The sequence below is a fragment of the Punica granatum genome, chromosome 2 (assembly GCF_007655135.1).
Source record: "Punica granatum isolate Tunisia-2019 chromosome 2, ASM765513v2, whole genome shotgun sequence".
In the NCBI taxonomy this organism is placed as follows: domain Eukaryota; kingdom Viridiplantae; phylum Streptophyta; class Magnoliopsida; order Myrtales; family Lythraceae; genus Punica; species Punica granatum.
Window position 1 is genome coordinate 5,042,524 of NC_045128.1, and position 11,355 is coordinate 5,053,878.

The 11,355-nt window shown below is 41.2% G+C and overlaps 1 protein-coding gene, 1 long non-coding RNA gene and 1 pseudogene across 2 annotated transcripts; 2 read left to right on the forward strand and 1 right to left on the reverse strand.

Moving 5' to 3' along the window:
* Positions 1-239: 239 nt before the first annotated feature.
* On the forward strand, positions 240-2,945 carry LOC116195216 (annotated as a pseudogene).
* Positions 2,946-6,113: 3,168 nt separating this feature from the next.
* On the forward strand, positions 6,114-9,407 carry LOC116194331 (receptor-like protein 47). Its single transcript, XM_031523121.1, has 2 exons — positions 6,114-8,951; positions 9,171-9,407. The coding sequence occupies exon 1, from the start codon at positions 6,197-6,199 to the stop codon at positions 8,939-8,941; it is 2,745 nt and encodes a 914-aa protein (XP_031378981.1). The 5' UTR covers positions 6,114-6,196; the 3' UTR covers positions 8,942-8,951; positions 9,171-9,407.
* Positions 9,408-9,987: 580 nt separating this feature from the next.
* LOC116194333 lies at positions 9,988-10,820 on the reverse strand. Its single transcript, XR_004154403.1, has 2 exons — positions 10,695-10,820; positions 9,988-10,261 (listed from the first exon to the last, which is right to left on the reverse strand). It is a non-coding gene; the product is annotated as an uncharacterized LOC116194333 (long non-coding RNA).
* Positions 10,821-11,355: the final 535 nt, after the last annotated feature.

Consider the following 11,355-nt stretch of genomic DNA (forward strand, 5'->3'; position numbering starts at 1 on the left):
CCGTGGGGTCCTGCCTCGCTTGACTAAGTTGACTTGCAATAAGAGAAGACCGACTTTGACTCTTAAGTCAACGTCCTTAGAAATATGAATTTTATATTGTTTCGGTGTGTACCGACGCAGAATTTTCCACTCAGTTTTTTGGCTAAGGAACTCAAAAATCTTTCTTGATTTCCTTATAAACTAATATAAAGCAGCCGGTCTTAAACTTCGGTTTGACATATACCCGGTACATCTGTGTTGCAGTCGTAATCGGGAAAACAGGTTATTGATAGTCAAGAATTTGACATATATTCTTGGAATCGCCTCGAGCTTTACTAAACACACACATATCTTCATGGCGGAAAGCTCATCTCTCTTCATCATGTTCGTATACTTGTTTCCCCTGCTGTTTCATCTTCTTACTGGTGCTTCTCACTCCGTGCCCCGGTGCCGCGAGGATGAGAGATCTGCTCTGATGCAACTCAAGCAAAGCTTGAAAGAAGGCCCCGAGTATTGCAGCAGATTCGATATTGAACCATGGGGTGATGACAAGAAGCTCGAATCGTGGCAGTTAGAGGGGGGCCAAGAAGGCAGCAATTGCTGTACCTGGAGCGGGGTCCAATGTGACGGACGCACTAACCATGTCATCGGCCTCGACCTCAGCCAAGCTTGCATTTACGGCTCCATCAACTCCAGCAGCAGCCTGTTTCGTCTCGTCCACTTGGAGAATCTCGATCTTTCATTTAATAACTTCAATTTCTCTCCCATACCACCTGAAATCGGCAGCCTTTGGAGGCTCACCATGCTGGATTTGAGTGCTAATGTGCTCACTGGTGAGATCCCATCTTCCTTTAGTAACCTCACTCGACTCTCGTACTTAGATCTGAGTGTCAATCAGTTGACGGGCCAAATCCCATCTTTCCTAGGGAAGATCTATAAACTCTCTGAGTTATATCTGCACGGCAACCAGTTCACAGCCCAAATTCCATCTTCCTTTCAGAACTTGACTCAACTCTCTATTTTAGACTTGAGCCAAAATCAATTGACTGGCCACATCCCATCCTTCTTGGGGAACCTCAGCCAACTCTCTATATTGGATCTCAGCCTCAACCAACTCACAGGACAGATCCCATCTTTCGTTTGGAACCTCACGCAAATCTCGCATTTACGTCTTGGGCAAAATCAATTGACAGGTCCTATTCCATCTCAACTTGGGAGCCTCATCTACCTGGAGCATCTTGACCTTTCTCTGAACAGATTCCATGGCCCTGTCCCTAGCTCAATCTCTCATCTCAGTAATCTTAGGTACCTTAACGTCTACGGAAACAACCTGAGTGGGGACTTGCACTTGGGCATGTTTTCAGGGCTTCAGGGGCTCATGGCACTAGTCCTATCATTCAACGACTTTACCCTGCTCCCCGAGCCCAATGCAAGTGAAAGTTATCCACTGCTCCGGTCTTTAGGTTTGGCTTCATGCAAATTACATGAGTTCCCTGAATTTTTACGTCATCAGCATGATCTTAAATGCAAATTACAGTGTGATTCCACGATGTTTGAGCAACTTGAGCAGCACTTTGACAGTGTTAAGTCTACACGACAACAACTTCTATGGAGGAATCCCGCAGTTCCATAAAGGCACTTGTAGCTTGAGGATGATAGATTTTAGCAACAATCTACTGGACGGTCCGCTGCCGAGGTCACTAGCAAACTGCACCGAGCTGGAGTTTCTCAATATGGGGAATAATATGATTCAGGGCATTTTTCCTTCTTGGTTGGGCTCACTTGCAAACCTAAAGGTATTGATTTTGCAGTCTAACAGATTGCGAGGGCCGATAATGGAGCCTAAGAGCAACTTTGAGTTCCCTAACTTGCAGATTTTGAACCTCTCTCGCAACAAATTTGTAGGTTTATTGCCATCAAACTACTTCCAGTATTGGAAAGCAATGAGACTTTTAAACACCAGTGGATCGAGCTATATTGGGTATTCTTGGAATGTGCCTCAGTCTCCCTTTATGTCTTCCTTTGTGTCGGTTAAAGGTGGCTATGATTACTCAATGACAATAGTCAATAAAGGCACGGTAATGGTGTATGCGAAGATCTTGGAATACCTAACCGTGATCGATCTTTCGAGCAATAACTTCACCGGAGAGATTCCGAAATCTATTGGAAGCTTAGAGGGACTCCATCTGCTGAATCTCTCTCACAATCTACTCGCAGGCCGTATTCCTCCTGCCCTGAATGGTCTGACCAATTTGGAAGCCCTCGACCTTTCTCGCAACCACCTCAGCGGAGAGATCCCCGAGAAACTAACGGAGCTGACTTACCTAGCAGTTTTCAACGTATCTTACAACCAACTATCAGGGTCCATACCTCGAGTGAAGCAATTCAACACATTTGACAACAGCTCTTACAAAGGGAATGCTGGACTATGTGGAGAGCCTTTGTCAAAGAAATGCGCAGGCCCGGATAATGTGGCTCCACCAGCACCTGCAGCTGGAGATGATTATGAAGGCTCGAATACTTTATTTGATGATTTTGACTGGAAGATCATTCTGATGGGGTTTGCAAGTGGACTAGTCATTGGTGTGGTTCTACGACAAGGCATTAGCATTAGAGCAGACAACTTGTTTGTGAGAAAGTTCGGCCGGAGATATCGAAGAAGACATGCATAGATCAGAATAGGTTGGTGATTACATTCTACTTGGTGAAGTTTCGATTTCGAATGTATGAGTTTTGACAGCTTTTTTGGTGTTCTACATCATGTAGAGAAGTAAGCGTACGACTTCAGCAATATTACTTTGTTTTAATAATGTTTTCCGTTATGTAATAGATATTGTCATATTGAATCATAAGTTTCGATTTTGAACAGATTGTGTTGCTCTACTTGAAAGGATGAGATATGGAGGAGAATCTCGAATCTTGGCAGGGCCTTTTCTTTTTTTGGAACTTGTATTGCTTTACTGCTATATTCTTTTGCTCGATTTTGATGTTTCTTATGAGACTAATATTGTAGCTGAAGGGGAATTCGCTGTATTTGTCTGTCTGTTCTGCTCTTTCGCATGTTTTCCTCTCCCTGTTGTTGCACAGTATATTGTCTTTTAAGCACTTGGTAGCTTTCAATGAAACTGTCAGCCACACTCGGTTGTTCTCTTGTGAAACTATTGACATATATGAGGGATTAATTCGGAACATGCAGTTCACAGTTGGTCTTTTATGAATCAGGCATTGCTTGCTATTATGGGATAGAGAATCAATTTTATTGTATAGTTATTGTACATTAGCTATATTAGGCAGTCCGTATATTTCTTTCCCCAGCATAGGATTATTTTCCTTCTTTTCTTAGCCGAGTAGCCTACATATTGCTCACAGATCAAAAACAATTTGAGCTTTCCGATTCCAAATTCTATGACTTGCCAGATCGTTTTGTCTTTCCATGGATCATGATTATGACATATGTGTGGGACTATTCATACCTCTTTATTAGCTATCATGATTCCCTCGAGTACTTTGTTCTTCACTCGTAAATGAATTCTTATTATCCATTAAAAAAAAGAGAGATCATATTTGTTCTTCTTTGTTATGTCCATGCCCTTCATGCTTCCCTAGTCTACTATGCAGAGAGGGCGATCTACGGGACTAACAATTTTCAATAACAGAGCAAATTAAGGACTGATTAATCTCTAGATGTGATCAACAAAAGTTAGATCAATTTTTCTGCATGTTCCTTTCTATTTCATCTCCTTGACAAACATGCCGACAAGGCAGCCTAGAATGTGAAGATTTAGGCGTATATACAAGTTAGATATGTGAATACCTGATTTCATAACCGGTTCACCTAATGAATATATATATATATATATATATATATATATATATGAAATTGCAATTCTACATACATACACATATGTAAACACACATACAGCCATATATAAGAGGGTCGCATATCTGAGAACAGCAAGAACTGAGAAGCCAAAAGAAGATTTATTTGGGCCAAGTTAGAACTTAGAAGTAATGTAATTTTAACCTTTTTTTCCTTCTTTTTCGGCGTACTTAATTTTGATTTTTAAACTTTTGAACTTGGAGTAGAACCTCGTGATTAGAAAATCAGGATTTCGGACAATATTTTTGTGCTCCCCCTTTTTCATCGCGTGTGTGTATATTCTTTTATCAGTCAGCAACCGAACAATACAGTTAGTGTGAATATAAAATGATATCAGAGCAAAATAGAACCCACCCAGCATCTTATTATGTGCGAGCTTTTAAGTTAAAAGACTGAGATAAATTAATAGCGATACAAATACTATAACGAGGTAAGCACGATAAAAAAGGGATTGCCTATGTTATTAGGACCTAGTAATTGGTTTATCCACTGCCTATTTTAATTTTATCGATTTATTTAGTTATTCCAATGGGCCCTCGGCTTATTTCGTAATGAGATAGTCGCAAGGCCCATATGATGTAGTCTAATTTGAAATTCCGTCTTACCAACCCGACTCAACTGTAACTAAACCTAGCGAAAAATACAGTATGATGCCTGTAAGATGCAACAAAGGTATAAGATACTTCATTTCTGGACAGCTTCGTTTTGACGCGGCTGTTCATCAATTTCCTGTTAGTTGAGTCATAACACGTGATTACGATACTATTGTGTTTAGAAAGGTTGTTGGCGGTATTAGAAACTCCTCGCCCATTCAATTTAATTCTCACCCAAAATCCATTTAGAAAAGGAAACAACGAAAGGATCATTCACGCATGAACATGGTGTTTCTGTACTTGTGCCCCTTGATGTTCCATCTATAGCACATGCCTCTTTGTGCCATGAAAGTGAGAGTTCTGCCCTGCTGGAGCTCAAGCAGAGCTTCCAGGAGGACTCTGCTTATTGCTTCCCTTCCTCCGATGACTATCGGATGCTCAAGTCGTGGAGCGAGACTAAGGAAGGTGGCAATTGCTGCATGTGGGATGGGGTTAAGTGTGATGAGCAGAGCGGTCATGGGATCGTTCTCGCCCTGAGCAGTGCCTGTCTTCGTGGGTCCATCGACTTCAATAGCAGCCTCTTCGGCCTTGTTCACCTACAACATCAAGCTCGGTCGATGAGAGTACCATACAGTCATACCGCATAAGAACATCGGTTTCAAGTGGTGCAATCGAAATCTCAGACAGGGGCCAACATGGTATCACCGAAGGTGTACCTAATGCCATTGATGTTGTTGTTCTGAGCTATTTATTTATTTTTAAATATTTCATTTTAAAACACTATTATAATATCTAATTCCGTTTATTTCATGTCTTATATCCGTGTCAGCACCTAGTCACATTTTGGACTAAAAGTATATATAAAAATAGTCATTTTAGGACTAATTTCGCCGAACTGAAATTAATAGGACTTCATTGACAATTCGGACAAACTATAATTAATTGGAATTTCGCATAATTTCCACTTTTTTAAATCTATTTCACGTAGACATTTTAATGACACGTGGAAGATATTTCACGCTATTATATCCACGTCATCACTGGGTGAACACCCAGTCACGATTTGGAGTATAAGCTCATAACGGATTAGATGTCTTATGACTAAATTAGCCAAACTGACACTTAGAGCACTTGCCTCCAATTTTGACAAATTTATAGAATTTCCGCTATAAATTATCGCCATGAATATTTCCTTCTTGCTCACATTGATCGAGAGAATCTTAAAAGCAAAATTGGATTTATTTTCATTGTCTGTTTCAGTCGATTCCCAACGTCGTCAAATTGAATAAGGGCCTTGTAACAGCATGGGAGGAATTGAGTTCCGATTCCGGTGGATCCCATGATTTAAATGGAGGAAAACTAAACGATCTAGAACAGAGGAAACACCGGGTTTCCCATTCTCTCATATTTAGGTGGTCAATCTTTAGGCAGTCGTCATTATCTTTTATCTTGGATCAAGTTTAGACGACTCCAAGCACGTCCGGCATCACTATCTGCCTTGCATCAGCAGTGAGCTCCTGCCGTGCTTGACCTGCAACAAGAGACGGTCGACTTGATTTGATTCCTAAGTCAATGTCGCGTCCTTACAAACATGAACTTGGTTTAATTTGTCTCGATGAATAAATTGGACAGAGACTTTTCCACGCCTGCAAAATATCTTTCTTAATTTCCATACCAACTAACAAGCCAGCTCGTCTTAAACCTCTCTTGCTTCCCTTCGAAGCAAATTAAACAGCTCGTCTTCATGGCGAAAAGCTTTATCGTGTTCATGTATATGATTTCCCTACTGCTTCACCTTCCTACTGGTGCTTCTCCGGCTACGCCACGATGCCACGAGGATGAGAGGTCTGCTTTGCTGGATCTCAAGCGAAGCTTGAAAGAAGGCCCCGAGTATTGCTACTTCCAAATCCTCTTGCGGGGCAATTACAGGAAGCTCGAATCGTGGAAGCTAGAGGAGGGTCAAGAGGGCCGTAACTGCTGTTCCTGGAGCGGGGTCCAGTGTGACGAGCGCACTGGCCATGTGAGCGGCCTCGACCTCAGCAACGCCTGTCTTTATGGCTCCATCAACTCCAGTAGCAGCCTTTTCCGTCTTGTTCACTTGGAGAATCTTAAACTTACATTCAATAACTTCAGTTTCTCTTCCATACCGCCTGAAATCGGCCATCTCTCGAGGCTCACCGTACTGAAATTGGCTGGAAATGTGCTAACCGGTGAAATCCCATCTTCCTTTGGTAACCTTACTCGACTCTTATCTTTAGATCTAAGTGTCAACCAGTTGACAGGCCAAATCCCATCTTTCCTGGGGAACATCCATCAACTCTCCGAGTTAGATCTAGCTGACAACAAGTTGACAGGCCAAGTCCCATCTTCTTTCCAGAACTTGACTCAATTATCTCGTTTAAACTTGAACCAAAATCAATTGACAGGCCAAATCCCATCTTTCTTCAGGACTCTTACCAGACTCTCTGATTTAGATCTGGGTGACAACCGATTGACTGGCCAAATCCCATCATTCTTAGGGAACCTCAGCCAACTCTCTGCATTGGATCTCAGCTTCAATCAATTCACTGACCAGATCCCATCTTCCATTGGGAACCTCACTCGAATCTCTACTTTAGATCTTAAACACAATCAATTGATAGGCCAAATCCCGGATTCTATCATGAACCTCCAGAAGCTGAGGTATCTGTATTTGAGCTCCAACAATTTAACAGGTCTTCTTCCATCTCAACTTGGAAGCCTCATCCACCTTGAGTATCTTGACCTGTCTTCGAACAGATTCCATGGCCCAATCCCAAGCTCAATTTCTCATCTCAGTAATCTCACAAACCTTGACCTTTACTCGAACAACCTGAATGGGAACCTGCAATTTGGCATGTTTTACAGGCTTAAAAGGCTCCAATCTCTAATCCTATCACTCAATGAGTTCTCCTTGCTCCCTGAGCCCAATACAAATGAAAGTCTTCCAATGTTGATGTCTTTAGGTTTGGCATCGTGCAACTTAAGCGAGTTCCCTGACTTTCTACGGCGACAAAATAATCTAACATTCCTGGACCTTTCCTACAATAACATATCTGGGCAGATACCCAAGTGGTTCTCGATCTTTGTATATATGATGTTCTTGAACCTTTCTGGTAACTCTCTGACCGGGTTCCCACAACAGTCGGTGTTTCCGGATTGGAAGCAGCTCTTAGGTCTTGACCTCAGGTCCAACCAGTTGCAGGGACCTTTTCCAGTAGTTCCTCTGGCAACCACGCAGTTCTACTTCTTCTCCGAGAATAGACTCTCTGGAACAATATCGTCAATGATATGCAACACGAGCAATCTGCGGGTTCTGGATCTGGCAAAGAACAACTTGAGTGGTGTGATCCCGCAATGCTTGAGCAATTTGAGCAGCACTTTGACCATGTTAAGTCTACACGACAACAACTTCAAAGGAGGCATCCCTGAGTTTCAGAGTAGCACTTGTAGCTTGAGGATGATAGATTTAAGTAGCAACCAATTGGAAGGTCCGCTGCCGAGGTCACTAGCAAACTGCAGAGAGCTAGCGCTTCTCAATATCGGGAATAATATGATTGAGGATACTTTTCCTTCTTGGATGGGCTCGCTTGCAAATCTGAGGATATTGATTTTGAGGTCTAACAGATTGTACGGGCCGATAATGGAGCCTCAGAGTGACTCTGTGTTCCCCATGTTGCAGATTATTGACCTTTCCCATAACGCATTTGAAGGTTTTTTGCCTTCAAAGTACTTCCAGTGCTGGAAAGCAATGAGAGCTTTGAACATTAGCGGACTAAGCTATCTTGGGGAATCTATGACAATTCCTCTCACTTGGTTGCAAGGTTTAATTATAGAAGATTATGACTACTCAATGACAATAATAAACAAAGGCATGGTGCTGAATTATGATAAGATCTTGGAGTACCTTATGGTGATTGATCTTTCAAGCAACAACTTTACTGGAGAGATTCCGAAATCTATCGGAAGCTTAGAGGGACTCCATCTGCTCAATCTATCTCACAATCTACTCATAGGCCACATCCCTCCTGCCCTGAATGGTCTGACCAATTTGGAAGCTCTCGACCTTTCTCATAACAACTTCAGCGGAGAGATCCCCCAGCAACTAACGGAGCTGACTTCCCTCACAGTCTTCGATGTATCTTACAACCGACTTTCAGGGTCCATTCCTCGTGTGAAGCAATTCAATACATTTGACAACAGCTCTTACAAAGGGAATGCTGGACTATGTGGAGAGCCTTTGTCAAAGAAATGCGCAGGCCCTGATAATGTGGCCCCACCAGCACCTGCAGCTGGAGATGATCATGAAGGCTCGAATACTTTACTTGATAATTTTGACTGGAAGATCATTCTGATGGGGTTTGCAAGTGGACTAGTCATTGGTGTGGTTCTAGGACAAGGCATTAACATTGGAGGAGACAACTTGTTTGTGAGAAAGTTTGGCCGGAGATATCGAAGAAGACGTGCATAGATCATAAAAGGTTGGCGATTACATTCTACTTGGTGAAGTTTGATTTTGAGTATATGAGTTTTTACAGCTTTCTCACTGTTCTTTTTCATTGAGAAAAGTAAGCCTATGATTTCAGCGATATTGTCTTTCTTTTTGTAATTTTTTTTTTGTTTAAAGATCTTAGTTTTCCGTTAGGTAATAGATATTGCATCGTAGGTGACCTTCTCTATTGTGTTGCTTTCCTTGACAGGATGAGTGTAGAGGAGAATCATGATTCTCGGCAGGACCTACGGAGCTGGTATTGCTCTACTGCTATATTTTGAAGCTCGATTTCGAGGATTCTTATGAGATTAATGTTGTAGCTGGAGAGGAACTTCACATCTGTCTGTTCTATTCTGCTCCTTCGCATGTTTTCCCCTCCCTGTTGTATTATAGTATATTATCATGCAAGCGCCTGGAACCTTTCAATGGAATTGTCAGCCACTTACAGAAGGTTCACCGGAAAAACCAGCGAAACTCTGTTATTTCCATAATTAGCATAAAAAAATATCGGTTGCTTCCCTAATAACCCCCCTGAAAAAAAAAAAGATTTGTGGCTCCGTCAGTAAATACAGTTTCATATATTACGTTGAAATCATTGTGTGAAAAGTAGTTGGCATATCGTGATATATGCGCATATAGCCTCCGCAGAGATAGGCGTTTAGAACCCATTGGGAGCACATCGCATCACGACAAAGGTATTTTCCAATTAAGGATATACTTTTTGGCATCAGCTTTATCAAAAGGCCACATTCAGGTAGTCAAGCAATAGGTGGTCAGGCATCAAATAATCTGCCTTGAATCAGCCATAGAGTTGATTCATGAGCCTAGTCATACATTCAAACACGACTTCTGTAGTTTCTTTTGATTAATAGAGACAAATCGTTCTCGACTTCCACAGTTTAATTACTTCCCTCCAATGCGAAGCTTTTCCGTAAGATTTCTACATGTACTTGAATGCATCACAATATAGTAATCAAGAAAGGAGTGCTAGTCCCAGAGTCAAGACTTCGACATGTGCTCAAAAATAATCTCTAAAACCACTTCTCTACGATTATATTTCGACGCCAAGAAAGGACATAGATACAAATTTATATACCCTAAAGCCGTCCCTCTCTTCATTTTTTTGGGTACCCTGATGTTTCATATTCTTACAAGTGCTTCTGTAAAATCTGAAAATTTTATTAAAATAAAATTCGATAATTACACGTGACTTTCCTTACATATAAAGGAAAAAAAATTACAAATTCGATCGGACAAGTAAAATCCCGATAAAATGTTACGATCCACCACCACTTTAACCTGAAAAACATTGAAAATATATTTGGGAGGTGAGCTTGACGCCCAATGAGTAACCACAACCTAAACTAGCCGGATCATAACACGGATTCGATAATATCATAAAAATATCGTTGAGACTTTTAGAACTCAGATCGTCCCTGTGCCCCTTTCCAACTTCCGACCACAGTGACGGCTCCACACTAGTAGCCTCTCTGCTCCAGGTAGCCCTTTCCTACTGCTCGACTTATGACTGACTCAGGACGCCACATGACTCACTAATTCCCATCAATCTCATTTACCCAACTCAATACATTACTTCTCATTTCCAAATATCATAATCGATTATATAAAAATGCATGCACGATCTGTGACATTGACATAGACATGACAATACAGTTCTAAAAATATCGACATAATGATAATAAAAGTACTAATTTAAGAATAGATTACTCACCTTGACAAGTCCCCCGAACATCAAACTATGGAAACCGATTGTTCACTATTTTTCTAAAAATTTCTCTCATGTTTCTCTCGGATTTTCTCTCAAACAACTACAACTTGAAATTTGAATGAAGTGACCATGAATTGAACGAGCACCAATTTATATTGAAGAAGAATGGCGGTGGAAGGATGCGGTGGGAAAAAGTAAATGGATCAAGATGGAATTGAGTTGGACATGTGGAAAGGCAAGGATGAAGGAGAACCCAACACATGGAAAGCTAATTAAAGCTTATCTTAAGAATTGTACCATAAATCAATTAATAAATTTAGTGTGAAATTGCAAAAATTTGAAATTGCACGTGAATGAACATTACAAATTTGGGATGTTACAGCTTCTCAGCCTGTGGCGCCCCAGTGTCAGGGGGATAGGGTCTGCTGAAGCAGTGCTTGAAACAATGCTCCAAGTACTGCTACTCCTGGTCTTTCTTCCAGGTGATTACAAAGACCTTGACTAATGCAGCTTATTATTACATTACCCAGCTTCTGATGGTTATGATCAAATTCGGTTGTTAGCCAAGCCCATAGAGGTCACTGAAGAATTGTTCTTTGTATTGTAGGCTTGAATTTATTAGATAGAAGTTATTATTATTATTATTATTATTATTATTAACGAG